At 38.9% G+C, this 20,639-nt stretch overlaps 1 protein-coding gene across 4 annotated transcripts in view; it reads right to left on the bottom strand.

Annotated features, from left to right (window-relative positions):
• CWC22 (CWC22 spliceosome associated protein) overlaps nucleotides 1–19,242 on the bottom strand; it is a 34,074-nt gene extending 14,832 nt beyond the window's left edge. The window contains exons 1-14 of one of the 4 annotated variants that reach the window (XM_086615721.1): nucleotides 19,203–19,242; nucleotides 18,838–18,949; nucleotides 15,083–15,150; nucleotides 14,133–14,249; nucleotides 13,772–14,029; nucleotides 13,137–13,265; nucleotides 10,673–10,841; nucleotides 10,224–10,277; nucleotides 9,159–9,294; nucleotides 8,863–9,069; nucleotides 8,680–8,742; nucleotides 8,229–8,321; nucleotides 6,685–6,766; nucleotides 5,323–5,383 (exon numbers count right to left, since the gene is read on the bottom strand). In XM_086615721.1, the coding sequence (XP_086471847.1) occupies nucleotides 5,323–5,383; nucleotides 6,685–6,766; nucleotides 8,229–8,321; nucleotides 8,680–8,742; nucleotides 8,863–9,069; nucleotides 9,159–9,294; nucleotides 10,224–10,277; nucleotides 10,673–10,841; nucleotides 13,137–13,265; nucleotides 13,772–14,029; nucleotides 14,133–14,249; nucleotides 15,083–15,150; nucleotides 18,838–18,864 (1,464 nt within the window). In that variant the 5' untranslated portion in view covers nucleotides 18,865–18,949; nucleotides 19,203–19,242. Of the gene's footprint in view, nucleotides 1–5,322; nucleotides 5,384–6,684; nucleotides 6,767–8,228; nucleotides 8,322–8,679; nucleotides 8,743–8,862; nucleotides 9,070–9,158; nucleotides 9,295–10,223; nucleotides 10,278–10,672; nucleotides 10,842–13,136; nucleotides 13,266–13,771; nucleotides 14,030–14,132; nucleotides 14,250–15,082; nucleotides 15,151–18,497; nucleotides 18,515–18,837; nucleotides 19,015–19,202 lie in introns of those variants that run through there. The other 3 variants (XM_086615722.1, XM_086615723.1, XM_086615724.1) reach the window with 3 other exon arrangements.
• Between the last annotated feature and the right edge of the window lie 1,397 nt (nucleotides 19,243–20,639).

Raw genomic sequence — 20,639 nt, 5'->3', positions numbered from 1 at the left:
GCTGTGCGACAGATCCGTTACTCGTGTTGCACAGCAGTTGATGTGACACGATAATCTGATAATTCAACCACTGATAAAAACTGCTAAATGTATCCCTGAACTCAGCCCTGCTAAATCACGCCAAAAATCTCTGTACATAAAGACTGCTGGAACAAATAACCTGCGAGAAAGCTATTAAGACTATATTAGTCTCAACTGTCGTTCATGTCTGTCTTTAGGTTGTGAATATTCTTATCAGTTTTTAGATCATATTTAATTGACAATTCACTACTCAAAACCTGTAGAAAAGTCTTAATGAAATAATTAAAGAAAGATGATTTTACTAAGTAAAGCCTTCCAGAAGGAAAACATGAAGTTACTGTAAAATTACACTTAATTTGAACAAAAACTGCAACAAGAATTTTAAGTTTCACACAATATCTGGTTTAGCCCCAGGCAGCAACTAAGCACCCTGCAGCCGCTTGCTTGCTCACTTCTCTCCACTACAGTAGGTGCAGAGGAGAAAAACGTCATAAAAGGCCTACGAGTTAAAATAAGAACAGGGAGGGATCACCCACCAACCATGGCCCCGGGCAAAACAGACTCAAATTGGGGACAAATCAATTTAATTCTTTTACCAGTTATTTCAGAGGGAATAACAAAACCAGATCTTAAAAACACCTTCCTCCAGCTCTCCCTTCTTCCCAGCTCTACCTCCTCCCCCAGCGGCCCAGGGGGACAGGGAATGGGGGTTGCAAGTCACAGAATCACAGAGTGTTAGGGATTGGAAGGGACCTCAAAGCATCATCTAGTCCAATCCCCCTGCCAGAGCAGGACCACCTAGATCAGATCACACAAGAACACGTCCAGGTGGGTTTTGAACATCTCCAGAGAAGGAAACTCCACAACCTCTCTGGGCAGCCAGTTCCAGTGTTCTGTTACCCTTACTGGGAAGAAGTTCTTGCTCGTGTTTAAGCGGAACCTCCTATGTTCCAGCTTATATCCATTTCCCCTTGTCCTATCATTGGATGCCACTGAGAAGAGCCTGGCTCCATCCTCATGACAGTCACCCTTTACATATTTATAAACATTAATGAGGTCCCCCCTCAGTCTCCTCTTCTCCAAGCTAAAGAGAACCAGCTCCCTCAGCCTTTCCTCATAAGGAAGATGCTCCACTCCCTTAATCATCTTTGTTTCTGCCACTCCTTCCCCTCGGGAGGAACTCTTCACACTCTTCCCCCACTCCAATGTGGGATCCTTTCCCATGAGAGATAGTACTCCACAAACTTCTCCAACGTGAGTCCTTCCTGCGGAATCCAGTCCTTACCCATCAGTCTGTTTCAGAACTGACCTTTCCCATGGAGTCACAGCTTCTTAAGGCTGTGACCCCACCCACCCCAGCATGGAGTCCACTACAGACTGCAGACGCATTTCTGTTCTGACACTAATCTCCAGCAGCACAGGGTCCTTTCCTGTGGGAGACAGTCCTCTACAAACTCATTTGGGCACAGCCACCCACTTTGACATGGGGTTCTCCATGGGCTGTGAGTGGATCTCTGTTCCACCATTTCTTTCACAGGCTGCATGGGGTCTGCCTGCCGTCTCACCATGGGCTGCAGGGGAATCTCAGCTCCAGCACACCCCCTCCTGCTCCATCTTCACTGACCTTGGTGTCTGCAGGGCTGTTTCTCTCAGATCTCAGTTCTCTCTCCGCTACAGCCACGCCAGGCCTGACAAACCTTGGCAGTCACGGCAGAAACAAGCTCTGGCCAGCAGGCGCCCCAGGAGCGGGGTGCTCCGGAGCTCTCTGAGCCACACTGCTCCAGCCATCACCAGTTGAAGGGCAGTGTCCCAGGCCCCCGTCTCCTCCCTCTCTCTTCACTGCAGGTCCCACAGGGCGCAGGTTCCTTTGTCCCCTTCTTAAGTATGTTTATTCACAGAGGTGCTGATGGGCTTAGCCCTGGCCAGAGGTGGGTGTGACCATGCCAGAGGCAGGTCTGATGACTTCTGGAGCTGAGGAAACTTCTTGCAGCTCCTTACAGGGGCTAAAACTGCAGCCCCTCCCCTGCTACCAAAACCCCACCACATAAACCCAGTACACCTGATTTTTAAGAAATAGAAACTGCATTAAACAATAGCTCAGACAAACACTCTAGTACCTGTTTCTCATGATAACCGCCATTTATATAGGAGTTGGCATAGAGAATGAGCTCTTGCCTACAGGGTCTTCACTGTAACAACCACCCATGACATTATCACCTCTCCTACGCTGTTTCTAAATTGCCATTTTCTTACAAGCATAAACAAACTTCCAATATTCACTCAAGAGTTCAGCAAACGTTTCAGGAATTTCTCAAGGTCAGTTAAAGCTTTGAATCATAAGGTGCAAAGAAGTTATAGACAAAACCACAACATTCTGCAACACAAGTTGCTGAAGCTTTCAGTAAAAGATTAAAGAGAAAAGTGCTTTATGGCTAAAAAAATAATCCTGTGGTTTGTTTCGATAATGAAGGCAGCGGGAATCAACTCAATAAAAGCTTCAATCAGAAGATATCAACTTGAAAGTATAAAAGGTGATTTTCCTTGTCTAGAAACTGGCAGTTAATTCAACCAGAAATTTCCTGCTGAGTACATTCAGGTTTTTTATCTGCATGGACAGAGTTGAGCCCCATAAATCCTTGAATAATTTTGTTGTCTGTATCTGCTGGTTCCTTCTGTTCTCACACTGATCAGGAAGGTACTTTTTTTTTTTTCTTTTTGCCCCCATAAACACTCCTTAGGAGCTGTAAGTCTATATAACAAGCACATCAAAGCTCTCACATCTTTGATTAAGGTGAGGCAAAAAGTAACGACGATTATTAGGGAAAAAAAGAAATCAGCACAAATATGTCTCGTGATAAGAAGATGCAGTTTTACAGCAGTTTTGAACCTTGAATTGTAGTCATTCCTACAACTAGTACTGAATCATAGGTTGATACTAATTTATTTTTATCTCTTTAGATAGATATATACTTGCACATACACAGACAAAATGCCAAAAATAACACTTCTGCATTTATTTTAAAAGCATCTCATTCATAGCAATTATGAATAGCTGAATCATAGCTACATCACCTCAGACTCTTCTTCTGAATAGGGTGGTGTGCTAATCAAAATAAATTATCTAAGCACCACAAATTGTAATATTCAAATATATAATTTCTTATTCATCTAAATGTAGTAGCTTTCAAATAATGCTACAAATTTTAATATGAAAAACTGTGATGCTTAGTGAACTTTACACATTTTCTAAAGCACAAAGTGATAGGAAGGAATCTGTTGGAATGAGATACTACGGGAACAAAGTAATAATGTCTAGAAACTTGACTAGACAGCTAGTGGGATATCGTATCTTGTCTCCTCTAATCATTTGTTCTCTAAAAAGACATGGAAGTCAGTGGAAACGTTTCAGAGATTATAGTGCTGCTGGTCATAAAGCTACTGTACTCTAAATTAGTTAACATTGTATTTAATTGACTTCCAACAGTTCCATATACATTCAATTTACCCATAATTCTTAATTCTCAAAACTAGACCTGGGAGCTGCTCTGAGAGCTTTCCTGTCAAACTAAGAGGAACAATTTTTCTGTTTGCAGTGCAGCAGGAAAAAACTCAAACATGTTTGCACATTTATTTTTGCATACAGTAACATTCATGTATTTTTACTTTATGATTGATAGGAGAAATACAAAGTTTCCCAAAGCTGAGAGAGAAATTAAGCCCTTCACAGGATTATGCAATATAAAAAGATTCATATTCAGTAATTAGCACCCCATAAAGTATATGAAAAGTAACACCTTGAATTCATCTGTGTATGTCTAGTTATTTTTATTTGCAGCAAGCAAAGGGGATTCACAGAAAGCGAAAGAAAATAACCTGACTGCAAATATTAAGTCAAATCTCAAAAATACCAAATAAAGTGGTGAAAGAAAATCTACTTTTTTATGCACCTAAGATTCTGAATAATGGGTTGGTTTTTGGGTTTGGTTTTGTTGTGTTTTTTTTTTTCCTTACCCGATTAAATTAATTTTTCTAAGTAGATCTTGCCCATGGAATAGCTACTAGGTGACAGAGACTGGTATTGAATACCAACAGTTAAGTAGTTCTCTGAGCAGTTACTCAACAAGCGGTGCTACACAAGCTATATGTGCTAGATGATACAATGGAGATGTATTTCTAGATTGTTCTCTTTATCCTTCATAGCTGAACTGATTTGCTGTAAAACAGGATTTTTTTTCTCTTTAGAATTCTTCAGGTTATGCTTCACTGAGAATTATAATCCTAGGTGTGCTTACTATTGCATTTCATGCACAGAATTAAAGAATTAGGTAAGTAAATACACAACAATCATTTTAATTCTTAGTTTACTTCCACGTAAGTTTCTTAGTAAGGCAACAGTACAAGAACTGAAAAAATAATAGGCAAACCAATTTCTGATTACTAGCTTAAACCAAGTTTTCAAAGAACACTTAACTGTAGCCCAGATCTCTACGTACTAGTTATTATTATACTAATAAGGTTACTTCTACACACATTGTTTCAAATAAAACAGAATAGTGATAATGAAAGCCACAATAAAATTAACAGCTCTGTCAAGTGCAGTTCCCATGATGATAGCTTATATCTGACTGAAAAGCTGCTTATATAATTAAATGGGTATTTACATTCTACCTGGATCTAGTATAAGTATTATCTAAAGGACAGTTTTCTTTACTTGAAAACATACCAATTGTATTGATCGTACACATAGCGTCTGAAGACAAAACAGATTTTGTCTAAATTTTGTCCAAGATTACAACAAAGCAATCATACTTACAGCTGCTTTAATTCAATACACTGTTATTCAAAGAGGACTGTGAAAGCAACAAAACACCACATTCTTCTAGCACTATGCTAAATGTCAAGCCCTGCTGATAAAGTCTACAGCTGCCTGAAAATATGATCGATTTTTTTCAGAGCCAGAGCTCTGAGAATGACTGCCACGCTACAGTACTTTTGTCATAGGATAAATGTTTCAACAGTCCAACCAACAAACCTTTCCAAACGGGCTATGAGCCAACATTCGAATTGCTTGACAAAACGGAGCAACTGCGTAAGACAAATGTCTTACAAAATATGTGTCAGCCTATTTGCTCTTAAGGTTTTAAGACTCATTTTGAGGAAAAACAGCTGTGAGGAATCACTCTCATTCATCTGCTTACCAAACAAACTAGGTCCCGGGACAAGAGTAAGGATTCTAGATACTACCATAGTACTATTTCTTAACAATGTTAATAACAAAAGAGAGTAAGAAGCAAGGCTTACAGTTTGACTTTCAGGAAAGTCCATCTTCAGCAATTTGTGAGCACACTCTTCAAAGTCTAAGCTGCAGTAATAGAAAAAATGCTTCTCATTATCTGTGCAATATACACTATGCTAAAAACATTTCAGAATTACATTGATTGTTGGTGCTGAAACTTTAAGTGTTTTGAAATGAAGTATCTCATTAACATTCAGAAAGCTGTTTGTTTTGTTGAGGTTTTTTGTTGTGGTGGTCTTTTTAAATAAACTTTTTGTATTTCATGAGTTTATATCTAAAATTAATCCAAAGTCATTACATCTGCAGGCAATCTGAAAACAAGATGACTTGAGTCATTACTACTATTACATCACCTTACAAAACTTAGCAAAACACAAACATGTGAGCTCATTTTGCACATCCTGAAAGACACTGAAAGGCACGCACTGTACATAAGCTCCAAAAGCAGTATGCACCACACACCCCTCTTTGCACTCCCATTCTTGCATACTGAAAACCCTTAACTACGAGTAAGTACCTCCCCCATCCAAATATAAGATGAACAAACTTAAGTATGGCAAGAAATTATTGAACAGTAACTCTAAGAAACGTAAGAGCTTTTCATATATCTCTGTATGGTATTTCATATGTCTAATGATCTCTACCACAACTACATTATCTCATACCTCATGCAGGTTCAGACCTGCACAATACTGTAGGCCATACCTACGTTTAACAATAGAATTGAGTGGCAGCAGATTAATCTCTCCTTTCACTCAGGTGGCAGAGGAGTTACACCACCATGCTTTGATTATTTTGCATGTACTGCAAGAGTACTTGCATGTACTTGCATGTACTGCAAGAGCATTTCATTCTCAAAATGAATACAAATACAACACACTTCAGGGTTAGTATGTGTATACTTATTTTCCAAGGAATTCAAATGGCAACAGGCCTAAAGAGTACCACGCTGCAGAACTCCTTACTCTCAAAAGTAGAAAAACTACAGCATCTTTCTTTAAGCGTGTCACAATTTTGTTTCAGAAATTCCTAAGATGCTGTAAAATCAGTAGATCACTGACTTTTGTTCACTCAGAAAATTTTGATTATGGCAATCCTCATAGAAAAGTGCCAGTGCACTACTCAAATGTTTTGAAACAAACATAATTTATCTTGGAATAAGAATGTGGGTGCCCATTTGTCCAAATGTCAAAACAGTCTGCTTTATACAATTAGGTCACGCTCCATAAAGAACACTTCCTTTATTTTTTTTTTAAAAAAAAAACAACATTGCACACTAAAAAAAAGAAATTAAAAAGAAAAAGAATTCCAGTTCACCCATTTCAAAAGAACTACATTCCTAGATGTACAAATTATGTTATATTTACCTTGACTGAATAGCAAGATAAATTGTTCGACGGAAGGAGACCAGGTTAATTTCGGTTTTGTCATGGACAGTAACTTTCTGACCTGAGAAAGAAAAACACAGTTCTGTAAATAGCAAAACTTTAAGGCAGATATATGTATAATCCTTCGAAACAGCTCTACTCACTAAGTCTGTAGCACACTATGCAATACTTTTTCCTAGAAATATTTAGAATTGTTTAGTAAGTTTATATTGTTTTTTTAATTATTTTTTTACTTTAACAGAGAAGGGAAAAAAAAAAAATCAGTGTTTGCCTCATCTGTAACTAACATGTAAACACTCAAGAGATAGCATTTTAAGAGAATAATTCTCCTATTAAAGACCTTTCACATGACTTAGTCACTGCAACCTCTGGATTTAACATTTCTTGTCCACATTACTAGCAAGGTATTTTCTGCATAATCATCATAGAATGGTCTGGGTTGGAAGGGACCTTAAAGATCATCTAGTTCCAACTCTCCTGCCATGGGCAGGGACACCTTCCACTAGACCAGGCTGCTCAAGGCCCCATCCAGCCTGGCCTTCAACATTTCCAAGGATGGAGCATCCACAACTTCTCTGGTGCTCTACCACCCTCGTCATTTAACTATACAATGCTTTATGTAGCCCCCTGATTTTAATAGGAAATTCTTTTGTTTCTCTTGTGTGTAGGAGCTACATTACAGCATTCTGCAAAGTTCTGTTTCATCCTGGAGCAAGCATAGAAAAATCTGTTTGGAACCGCAACCATTTCAAGAACACCTTCATTCATAATCATAAGGTATTCACTATTCCTTCATTCTTTTAAAGTTTGGTCATAGCATAAATGATGAAAAGTTATGGGAATTCTCAAAGTTTTCATCAGCCTGGAAGTTCTACTCTTCTGTGAATTACTCCAGTAAACTGGTGAGGAAATCCATTCCTGGTATTCTATGAGAACAGGACTTGACTGGCTTTCAATTACTCACATAGTCTGCACAAACATTTCAGTTATGCTTATCCATAATTTTTTTTCTGGAAATCAAATACATTCTTTCAAAATGTGTAAACACTGACTGCTTCCACTAAGAATCAAGAAAGGGAGTTGAACTGAAGTAAGAGGTGAGACAGAGGATGTAAATACAGTTAGGAAAAAAACCATTCTGATTTTTAATGTGACTTAAAAATATGATAGAGTACTAGAAAGTGTTCAGAAAGGCTGTCTTTGCTAGTTTTTAAGGAAGTCCTTTCACATTCATTATTTTTCATGTCTTATGTTTGCAAGACTTTTCTTGCACGAAACTGATATGGTCAAGAACAATCAAGCAAAGCTACTTTTCATTTTCTGCCTGTGCTGAATGCTTCCTTTAGACCATCACTTTTACACCATTTGCTAGTAAACACTTAAATCAAAAAATAATTTAAGATGAAAGCATCCCTTAACATTTGAATATTCTTAATTTCACAAAACGTGCAACAAGTTAAATTTTTTTTCCTGTTTCACCTACAGCCAATTAATCACTAGTAAGGTGCCAGTCATACACTTACCATCTTCATCCTCTTCATCTTCTTCTTCATCCTCCTCACTACTTCCAGCCTCTTGATCTCCTTCAGATTCACTGTCACCTTCATCAAGGATTTCTGAAAGAGCAGTATCCCAGATCAAAGGAATATAGACCACAGTAGTTTCATTACCAAAAAAATTGATTCAACATCTAGAAGTGAAAGGGTGTCTCCAGTGGGAAATGTGGCAGGATCAAAAAAACAGGTGTGTCATAACCAAATGAAAACGTAGCTCAAGAAGCAATACTGGAAAAAATATCAGGAACACATTGCGAAGGTCTATGATGAACTTGAAGACAGTTATGTGGGACACAAACATAATTCAGTGTTAAATAATAAAGGCTGGTAACAATAGTTGGATAAGTAAACATTCTATAAATACGTGTGCAAATATATATGTATTTTACGTAAAACACGTATACGTACACGCCCCTACCTTTCTTCAGCGTTTTGTATTTCTCTTCATTTTCCATAAAGTTCGGATCCATCTTGAAAACATCTTTAGAATAAAAGAGAATCTTTATTTAAAATACAAAATGAAGAAAACAATGAATATTTAATGTTAAATTTGTTTTCATAGGGAATGTAGTCATAGAATGATCTTTTGTTTCTAACTTACTAAGAACATCCTCTGGGTTGTAGTCATCTTCTAGTGGTAACATATGAGTAAACTGATCCTCCTCTTCCACTAGATCTAATCCCTCTGGAATGATTGGATGATCCTTGAAGCCATCCTTCCGTACAGCAAACATGACTTCTATCATATACTGAACACGCATATCAATTTTAGATTCATGCAGAATGTGTCGAAGACGGTCAAAGATTGCTTTGGAAAAAGAGACAGAGATGTAAACATGAAAAGGATTTACTAATACAAACACCAAAAAGACAAATGTTCTGGTTAATTATACTTACCATTAATACCTCTAGGAGAAACTTCTGTTAATTTGAGCCCACTCTCTTTAATAAATCCAATTGCTACTTCAATACTGTCATCAGTAGGCCTTTCAAGAAGCAAAGTAAGCATTTCCAAACATAAAACCTCATGAGCCTATGGAAAGAATATCAGTAAAGAATTAGAATGTTCAATGTTACACTACTATTACAGTGATTTACTTGATGGAGCAGTTCAGCCTTTGAATATCACAACACACTTGTTTAATCACGCACACAGGGCAACAGTAGCAGGACAGAGCTAATTAAAAGGAAGTCAAAATTTCAAATACAATTTTACCATCTGTATTTACACCAACTTTGTAGTGAATCTGACTATGCTACTGAAATGAACAAGAAAGCAATGAAAAACATTTTGCCACTAAGAAAAAAAAAAAAAAAAAGAAAGAATGCATTTCCAAGAAGCAATTAAACCAGCACTTACATTACAGAAACAAGTTGTAAAAGCACAGTGTCTATAATTAAATCAGGTCTTCCAGGATCAGGCATATAAGCAAACAGCACATTTCAGATTAGTTTCTTTACCAAAATGCTGTATATTCCTAATGCAACGCTGAAACGCTGCTTCTTGCCATTGTTTAAGTTGGAGCATCCGGATTTCTAACACATAATAAACCAGCATAGAGCTGGATCCAAATTTGATTTAGATGCAACTGAGTCTAGTTCTGCCTATGCAGGTATTAAAGTCAGAAGACAGTGTTGCAAGAAAACTCTAAGATCCATGGGACAGAGCCTCAGATGACTGACTTTAAACCAAGATTTGCCTGGATACTAGCCCAAACATATTTACAAACTCTGGGGAAGCATAAATGCAATAATAATGATGATAACTGCATAGGCAATTACCAATATCTTTTCTAGAAAGGTCCTAACAACTTAAAGCAGGCATCAAACAGAAACCTGAACTCTGATTTTTCAGTAACCTTTAGAACAGGGAGAGCATCTTCACTGAGGCTGCTGTTGCCTTGAAACTAAAAGAAGTAGCCATACAGGGTTTGGATTGAGAAGAAACATGAGGTAACATACCACGTTCTGATTCATCAAATGTGCAACGAATTTTGAAGATGTTAGACAGAGTTGCTGCGAAAGAAATAAAATAGGAAATTTTAACACACCATATATGGAAGAAAAAATTTGTAACTCAGACATACTATGGATTTGTGCATTTCTCCATCAAATTAAGTTATGAAACTAACTGTTTTGGGATAGTGAGAATTGTTCACAATTAGGACAGTACACTTCAAAAAAAAAAACCCAAACCAAAAAAACTTCCACAGTATCAACCCAGAATAAGTTGTCAAGCTTTCATGATACTCTAATACTAGTATAATTAATGTACTAATGACTAATGACAGGTCCCAACCCACAGGTCTTGGCTGTGTTCTTTTGAAGTATGTAATTTGAACACACTTGATGCAAGGTTAACTCAGCAGAATTACAACTTTCAGCATGTTGCTTCTTCACATTTTACATACCTTATCATTTCTGCGATATCCTTTGCGAAAATTTAGTATCAACCTCTTGAGAATCAATTCACCAATATTTGGAAATTTTGAATTGATAATTGCCACAAGAGCTGCATAAACATGGGTAAAAATTGGAGAGGCACTCTGAGCTTGCAAAATGGATCTAGATAGCAATCCCCTGTAAAATAAATAAGTTTAAGATTTTTCTAGTAATAAAATATTTAATGTTTTTATTCAGTACGTATCACATAAAATAGTATTATACAGCTGCAATAGTTAGAAGATACCAGATGGTCATTTTCAAACTGTTGTTTATCATGTCACAAATGAAGTTTTGCAAAATGTGTTGCCCAAACGTGTCTGAGCCAAGAAATTATTAACTTGATATATTTCATTACATGTTGTTACTGTTAGAACTACATTTGAAAAAGATAAGCATGTAAGAAGACTTCATCTTGTATCCTGAAATTATACCTTTTTTAACCCCAAAGCAGGCTCTTAGCTTTGAAATTTGTATGATTGTGCTGTTTCTTTTCCTCAGCTGAAAAAACAAAATCCTGTTTGTGACATAAAAAAAGCATCTGCTCCACAACTATTTACAAAAAAACCACAGAACTGTGTTCCCACATAACGATAAGTTAAACAAGCAAAACAAACATCTAAGAAATAAAAAATATATTTCCATAAAAGGTCCCTAACAATAAAGATCTACCTAGGAGTAATAAAATTGAATGTTAAGTAAAATCAGAACAGGCAAAGTAATGCTTTTCAGAGCTTTTCTCAAATGAAAGTGCATATTTTCAACATAATTATGTTTTGGAACTGAGAACTGATTGTAAAAGACTACTACTGAGAGCCTAAATGAATGTAAACACAGGGCTCATGAGATAATAGTTCTTTTATTGCACTAATGGTCTCTCTTACATTTATATCAAGACTAAAGTCTGAAAAGAACCCGAGACTCCCCCCACATCTCAGTTTTGCTTTTTCTAATGCTCTAGCACATACAATTTGACTTTTGCTGTATTAGTCCATTAAAAATGTGCAAGAGGAAAACAAGAAAAGAAGCTCTCCAAACATGAATTTTCAAATTGCACACTGTAATCCAACTATTTTCTCTGTGGTCTGTTGAAATCTTCCAAAAAAATCTCCTACATGGTACTAAATACTGCATAAGGACCTTATTTCTACTTACTTTGGAGTTGACAAATAGAACAGAACTCATTTCCTGCTAACAGAAACCAAATATTTCATTTTGAAGCTATTAGTTACTTCTTGCTTACAAACTGAAACGGGCCTGGTTCAGATCCTATTTACCCTCTACTTAGAAAACTCAGAAAAGGACTTTACAGTTAGCTAAAACGTCATGTCATTACTTTTATATGCATCTTTGTGCACGTTTGGAAGTCAAAATTAACAGAAGGATGAAAATGTTGCCATCTACCATCCACGTTATTGTGAAATGTATAAGCCACACACAAAAACCTCCACAGACAAGTGTATTCTAAAAACATTCAATAAACTCATTTTTAAACTTGTTTATTGCTGCTCGTATGAAAATTAAGTTTCAGGGACATGAAATACAGGCAACTACAAAGCAGATCTACAACAGACTGTTAAGACTTCATTATGACTTTTCACAGAAAACAGAGTTGGGAACCACCTGCTCACTTTCTAGATTTCTAGATTCTTTTCTGTTACTTTTATGCTATTTGCAAGATTCTGATCTTCCTATCAGGTATGACATGTATGAAAGTAACACATTCCTCAGCTACAACCTCCTCAAATAACAGTGATTAAGTTGTGACAGAAAAAGTGTTGCTAACTGTTTGAAAAGTAACAGAATTATTTCTGGATATCTTGTTCAGAGGGTTTTTTTTGTTGGTGGTGGTTTGGTTTGTTTGGTTGGGTTTTTTTTGTTTAAACGGTAGCCAATCTAAGAAGCCCGTACTCCTTTAGACTAGCATATTTAACCTCTATCGACATCAAAATTAAAGCAAGGAAAGTCATCACACAGTAGTTGCAGTCACTGTGACTTAGTATCCAACAGCATAATCATCTTTTCTCTACATTACAACAATGAACAAACCAGCCAGACAACTGCAGTAAAGCTTGTTTTGCTAAATACTGGCTACAAATATTATTTGTCCCACAGAAAAAAATCCAGGAATACAAACATAAACAGAGACATCTGTAATTCGCAAGTCATTCAAGTAAAACACACAGGTAAAACCTTTAAGAAAAGGAAATAAATACCGCCTGTTGCACTCTTATTCCTCCAAACATACAATCCCTTCCCTGCTGGCCCCTTCCTCAAGCAGAGGGCTGCTCTGCATAGGACAATATAGCCTAAGGTTAGTTTTAAAATCTGACTAGCACCCACACGCTATACATAGCACACAGTGACATATACAGGAACAATATACATGTTAAGAAAAAAGCAAAAGAATTGTTCTAAAATATTAAGACTTACCTTCCCCGAACAATATTTTCCTGAAGGAGCTCATGAATGATATTTTCTATATTAGAAACGTTCACTTTGTTGACAAGACCATTGATCGACTTCTTCAAGGCTTCCCAACTCATCCTCTGATATGCCAAGCTATTACAAGGGTATCACAACTCATTAATATACATAAATTTGAGGTAGCACCAAGTGAATTTTTGTATCTTTATATAAATATACATACACATATGAAAATGTGAACGTAAGTTGTTATAAGTAAAATAGGTAAGAAAATATTCACTGAATAAACAGGAAGATTAATTCACAATTATATATTTAACTACTAGGAAATCATGGAACCAACGCGATATACCAAAACGTGATTCTCTGCAGATACAGTATAACCCAGTACGCTCAGTTTTCTAAGATAATTAAAAAAAAAAAATCTCTGGTTATGTTCCATATCCTACTTTTCCATTTACACTTTGCAGCAGAAGCAGGTACAGTCATAATCTGATTCTCTTACCTTTCTTCTGATAAAAATACACCTTCAAAATAACGATCGCAGCCCTCAAAAGGTATCCTGTTTTCACCAACATTCACTAAAATCCTTCATTATTTTGCTTGTCAGTAAAAATTCTAGTGTGTTACTATCAACTCACCTATTTTTATCAGTGATTTGCTCCTGCATCATCCTGAGCTTGGCAGGAGGAATATATGCACCACCTGTGCGAGTAAGGATTGGATCCACTTCTTCTTTCTTCTTCTTTGAAGCGGTTTCATCATGAGCAAGCGAGCCCTGGCCTGTCGACCTCTCTGGACTCCTGCGATCAGGCGACGAATATCTTCTCTGCCTCCTTCGATCATATTCTCTCTCTTCCCATTTCTCATGGTGTCTCTCTCTTCCCCTTTCCATCCTTCTAAAAAAAACCCCAGAACACCCAAGGGTTAGTGAAAAGTTTTCACGTTTTATTCTTTAAAATGAATATTTTATTACTGATGAAGAAAGGGCTAGACACTCACCTTCCTTCTGAACTTCTGTCATCATAGTATTCCCTTCTTGAATACTCCTGATCATATCTGCTGTCATCAGAGTATCTTCTCTTTCTGGGAGATGGAGACTTGTCACGCTCTATATCCCTATTTGTAACCCAAGACACAAAATTCTCAGTAATAGGCTTAGAAAAGCAATGCTATTAATGTTATTAATATCTACTTGCAATACAATGTTCCATATACACTAACTGTTCCACTTCTGCAACCTGAGTTTCAATATACACATCATTCAAATAAAGATGCTCTTATAATAATTTGTCAGCAAAAAATGATCAAAAATCAAGAGAAGCACTGTAAAAGGAAGCTCCTCCTAGAACCTAAAATTAAATGCTAAATGGTAATAACATCAAATACCAAAGGTAAATTCAGCACCATGCATTCCTTGGAACATAGACATTCATTTGTTTCACCTACTTTTGCCTGTATAGCACAAAACTGAAGAGACACTATTAGAAAAAAATGATACTTTGCTTAGTACAAGAGGTTTCATTCCAATTAAAATGTGAAAATAAAAGTAAACTGGTAACAGTTCATCTCATGCCTTGGCAGATTGCACTTCAAATGACAATTTTCCATCTCCTGCTGGCATCGATAATCTTGCTCTAAAGTGACAATTGTAGTATCAGCAATATGCAAGTCAAGCAAAAAGCTGACACCTAATTTCCATTTTCAAGTCCCACGACAATTTAACTGAATGCTAAGGATTTTCTAAAGATTTAGTTTTAATAAGAAATCTATTTAATTACCACTATATTGACGTTAGAAAATTTTATTAAACCTACACTAATTTTTCACTGCTTAGTTATGGTAATGCATAAAAAGAAACAGAACTCGATGGGGTTTTTTTTCAAACGTATCTAACTCACTGTGTGAGGTAGATATACAGAACCGTAGGGTATGAAAAGCAATCATTTTACCTGTCCTCTGGAGACAAACTTCTTTGGCGTGAACCATAGTTTTCCTTCCTTTCGTAACTAGAACCATGCTTTAAGAAAAGAAAAAAAAAAAAATCAATTCCCAACATTCTATGTTAATTACCATGAGCACATATATCTTGAGATCAAAGTGTTCCATGTCTTCGGTTTGCTACTCCTTCACAGGAAGCAGGGTCAGCAGACAAAGCTAACGGCAGTCAGTTATGACAAGGAGAGCTGGTTCTAGGCAACAAGTAGTTGGGCGGCTGCGCTCCCTGCTACGGGATGCTGCAGATGCCAAACGCTTGCGTGCGCTCAAGAGACTGGACAAACACTGAAGAAAAATTCCCATGGGTTAACAAAGAAATTATCTGGCTCAGCAAGCTGCAAATAGGCGGAGACTGGTAGAGTATGTGGGTGAGTACTTTTACGGTTGCCCTCTTCCTAAACTTTTCAAGGCATTCACTATCGGTTACTGCTGGGGACTAGGATAGCTGGACCTTCAGTCTGCCTTTTCTGCTTCCTTCTTCCATGCACTATTTTACACTTTGCTACATCACGTTCAATACCATCAACAGAATTCTACCACGTCTTGGTTGAAGAGTGCCTTTTCTCTCTCCTAATCATCTCCTTTACTGTATATTTTTTCCTTACATTTCTCCTTTTTACTAACCATGATTTATTTTCTCATGAGTCATTCCTAGCTTTATACCTTATAAACGTCTAAGTTACACTGTTCCATTTGACAGATCCTGGAAGTAAATGTAATTCCAGATTTTTGAAATGCAAGTTTCAAGGATTGTTTAAGTGCAAAACACTGAAATACCTCACAGTAAGTTCTGTGGTCTGAACCACGACATATAGAATTACGGAGTCACACACAAAAATCAGAGTATGACAGAATCTACAACACGTATAGAAAGACACTGACCTCATCAAGATGCTTCAAAACTACTTTGGTACAGCTAAGAAGCAGCTTTTATGACCTTTATACTTTCATTGTAAGGGTCCTCTCTTTCTTTAAAATATTATTCATGGTTTTTCAGAACCACAATCTCATGTTATTAGCCCGTGATCAGCTATGAAATAAACTATTTCATAAGTTCACCTTCAACATTTCACCTTGATGCAGAAACTCAACACAAGGACTTATTTCTGCACCTTGACTGAACTTTTTTCAGAAATACTCATCTCATCTGTGGAAGTGGCATTCTATCCATTAACATGCTGGCACACTAGTTTTTGCCCCACCAAAGAACCAGTTAAAACGATTGATTAGTAGAATACAATGACACTCGCTTCACAAGCAAGCCCTGAGGGACAGTTATACCCAATGATCGCCAAAAACTTAATTAGAAAGAAAAGTATCTTTACTAAATAGCAAGCATGCTGTTTACAATGAGCTGTGCAAGTAAAATCAACATTCACTGAGACTTCCTAAAGAAATAATAGCAACACAAAGATTATGATCACCATCCTATTAACAAACCAATGAAGCTGACTTGCTATCACTCAAACGGATGTGTATATACATGTAAATACATACATACATTTATATTCTTGTGGCCACTATAATATAACCCAGAATACAGTCTTCTCTAGGGTGTGTTTCCAACACTATGTAAAAATTATTCCCAGTATTATCCTGTCTGAACCAAGACAACGGTACAAAACGAACGCCTTGCGTGATTTACTGGGAGTACGCATCCCTACAAGAGAACATCCATCTGACAGTTTAATTCCACAGTAAATTATCTTTGATAGCAAAGCGAGTACAAGAAACTCCTGCGTTTTCACCATGGCTTTCTTCCCCTTTCAATATTCATTTGTGGGACTATACCATATAGCAGATCGTTGAAATCATTCAAGGTTAAAAAAAGTCCTTAGGTTGTTGGCTTTTTCCCCAAATAATATAATGCAAGACTGTACCCTAAGCTTCCAACAAACTGATAATACAAATCTTTGAAAACACAGAACAGCCACTGTATTTGAATAATATTTAGCAGATGGAAAGAGATGGGTCTTTTTTGGATGATTCATTCTCATGAGTTCTACATCATCTGGCTTTACCCAAGCAAACCCAAAAAGACAAGCATTCACAGAAATAAAACTTTACAGATGTCTCTGTATTTGGCAGTTTTCATGTCTCCTTGCAAAAGAAGGTACGTTTGCCGAAGTCGTGGTTTTAGGCTGATCCGGCAAGTAAACTCTACACAGTCCCTCTCTCACCCTCCCCCAGGGATGAGGGAGCAAATCCAAGAGGAAAAAAGAAAAGAGACCCGTGGGTTGAGATAAGAACAATTTACTACTACAAATGAGTGATGTACAGTGTAATTGCTCACCACGCCTTGACCGAGGCCCGTCTCGTTCCAAAGCTGCAATCCCGCAACAGATAAAACTCGATACCGCGATCCTGGATGAACGGGAGGCCCCGAGACAGAGAGCGAGCGAGAGAGAGAACACCTCGAGAGTCCGAAAGTGAGAGTCCCGGAAGAGCAAAAGCCCCTCTTTCCGGCTGACCCTCACTCTTATACTGGGCATGATGCTGCATGATATGGAATACTAATCGGCCAGTTTGGCCTCAATCTTAAGTCCAAGTACAAATCATAAGGAGAGTTGTGGACCCCTTGTCCCGGCTATGCTCCTCCCTTATCCTGTTGTGCTCCTGCACACTGGCAAGAACACGGCAAGCTGAAAAGTCCTTGAGACCTCAGTGCCAACTATAAATATCAGTGCACTATCAGCATTCTTCTCAGAGTGAGCCTCTGAGTAAAACCAAAACATGGAGCTCTTCTAGCTGCTAAAAAGAAGAGCTAACTCTGTCCCAGCTAAAACCAGGACAGCCAAAGAACTTGTCAACCTCAGCTCTTCATGACCAGGTTTTCTGCCACAAGTTAGTCTTATTCCTTGTCTGTTTTGATCAAAATTATTAATGGAAAGTGTCCAAACAGTGTACTTTCACTAACTGCCTTATTTTAACAGATGAGGCAGCACTACCATAGCCACCGTACTGGGAAGATATGAGAAGATATCAAACTATCCCTCAAGCATCCCTATTAAAAAACACTTCAGCCAGAAAAGTTGGAATCAAAAGAGTGAAGAAGCCTATGCAGGGTTGAACTCTACAAATATTGGCAGAGAAATACTAGCGATTTGGGAGAGCGTATCAGAAGAATATTGCTCCGCTAACCTGTCCCCAAAATTTAATGTACTTTGAAAAAGAAGCATTTCTAAATCATCATTTTAGGAGAGTAATTTTAAACCAAATTTTTTCTTCTTGCGTTCCTAAAAATCATTCCCATCCATTCAAAAATGTACCACGCAGCTTTTAAAAGGGAAAGCTTTAACTTTCACAATGAGAAATACAGTTGCCACATTAACTGCTACTTCCTCCCTCTATCTTTTTAACATCACTTACATTTTCAACACCTCTTTTCTCTGTTCCTCTACACACTCATGTTCTTTGTTGAGTCACCATTCATTCAGTCACTTTTCACAAATTACCATTACATGTTAATAATGTTCAGAACTTCCATTGTTAGGAAAACAAGTCTTAGAAACAACAGTAATTCGCTGACTTCGTAGTGATATTTCTCTTGTAAGCAGCTGCTGTCCGTTACTGATATTGTTTGTGTCGTGGTTTACATTCAGGGAGTTTTGTTTAACACAACCTCAACCGCGAGCCTCATCACCTGCAATAAGGGACTATCCGAACTCCACGATTTGGGCACAAGAGCAGTTGAAGTTACGTTACTTACGTTTACTTGCGTCACCCTGCTCTTCATCTCGGCTTCCTGCTTTTTACGAAGCTCTGGATGCACAGCAATGGGAGAATTCAAGGTGGAGCTCAGAGTACGAAAACCATCTCACCTGTAAGGCACAGAAGACAAACCGAAAACGTTCTGACGCGCACAGTGCGGGAATCTGCGCTGCGACCCGAGAGGGGAGGCCGCGGCCGCCCAAGCCGCGGCGGGGCCCGGCCGGCGAGCGGTGCCTGGGGGATCCCGCACTCCCGGGACAAGGACGGGACGGGGAGGAGGGTGACCCGCCGCCCTGCCCGCGGGAGGGCTGAGGGCTGCCGCCCGCCGACCACCGCCCGCAGCCCGCGGCGCCCCGCACCTACCGCCCACCGCCGCGCTCGGCCAGAACAAACGTCACTTCCGACCGAAGGCGACGCACAAGGAGCACGCGGCGGCTGCAGCGCCATGAGCAGCGCCGGGCAAGGCGCACTTCCGGCCGCCCCAGCCCCGCTGCACGACGGGCAATGTAGTTCCGCGGCGGCAGCGCGCCCGGCCGCCATCTTGCGGGCCCGGCCGCGGCGGCGCCTGGCGGCGGAGCGGCGCTCAGCAGCCTCGTCCCTTCCAGTCTGTTATTCAGAATACAAATAAAAATGTTCGTAGCCGTTGTTGCAGGGAAAAAAAAAAAACAACCCGACGAGAGATAAGGCGATGGAGTGACTCCGGAGGGAGAAGCTCCACAGCAGGTGTGTTGCTCCTTTCAGCTCAGCCTGCGCTTCTCCAGGGCTGACTCCTCAGGGGAAGGTGTCTCAGGAAAAACAACCTCATTGTTGTACCAGATGTACAAGGTAGCAGCAAACAAACAATCAGCTCGCTTCCCATACGGAAGAGAATCCGTCCAACATCTTCCAGCATCTCTGTAAAATTCAGTGAATTTACGGAGCGAATTTAGTGCACCTGCCTCCTGAATAACACCTGGAGCACACGTTTCTGTCACACGTGAGCCGCTGGTTAAACATGACTTGAAATATGTCCAGGACATACGTTATACCATGTTGAGAGTTACAGTGCTGTGAGGATACCTGATTATTGGAGGGTTTTTTTGGCCTCTGACAGTTTGAAGTAATTGAGCACCACCGATTCATGCTAACAGAGGGCCTGTGGCTTATTATAGGCACAAATTTGTTTGGATTGTGAAAGTAATTAAATGCATAGGGAGGAGGTAAAAAAAAAAAAAAAGGAAAATGCTTAGTAAGGTCTTAAAATGCTTAGGGTTCATTTTCAGCTCTTGTGAGACAATGAAAATAAACTCTTAGAGGACACAGCAGATCAGGGTCAGAAAGGCATTAATTCAGCCAAGAGCCAGATGGTTTCTGCAGGGACGTCTGTAACCGAGCCGTGCGGCAGTGCTGCTGCGCCCGGCAGCATCCACGTGCAAGTCCCTGTGCTGGCAGAGGTAGTGGGACACCGTATTTGTTGTGGGGAAGAAGGTGGCGACAAGGTGGGAGTGATGCTGGGAGAATGCTACTTGCAATTTCCTCTTTAAATAGAAGGGAGAAACACATCAACAACAGAGTGATTCTGATGAGCCGTAGTGTGCACTGGCCTTATTCTGACTCACAGCCAAAAATACAGTGTTATCTGCTAGTGCATTCCCTGTGTTCCTCCCACAGCTGAAATTTGCTCAACTATGATATTCATAGACCAATCCACAAGATTGTTTCCTCAGAGTGACAGGTACTTGCCTGCAGTATCTCCGAGGGGTGAAAGCGTGTCTTAACCCTGTTCCTCCTTCCCCTCCTGTGAGAACTGCACCCTCGATC

Source organism: Tauraco erythrolophus, chromosome 8 (assembly GCF_009769465.1).
Source record: "Tauraco erythrolophus isolate bTauEry1 chromosome 8, bTauEry1.pri, whole genome shotgun sequence".
In the NCBI taxonomy this organism is placed as follows: Eukaryota; Metazoa; Chordata; class Aves; order Musophagiformes; family Musophagidae; genus Tauraco; species Tauraco erythrolophus.
Note: the sequence above shows the minus strand (reverse complement) of the source record. Positions and strands in the feature narration are given on the sequence as shown.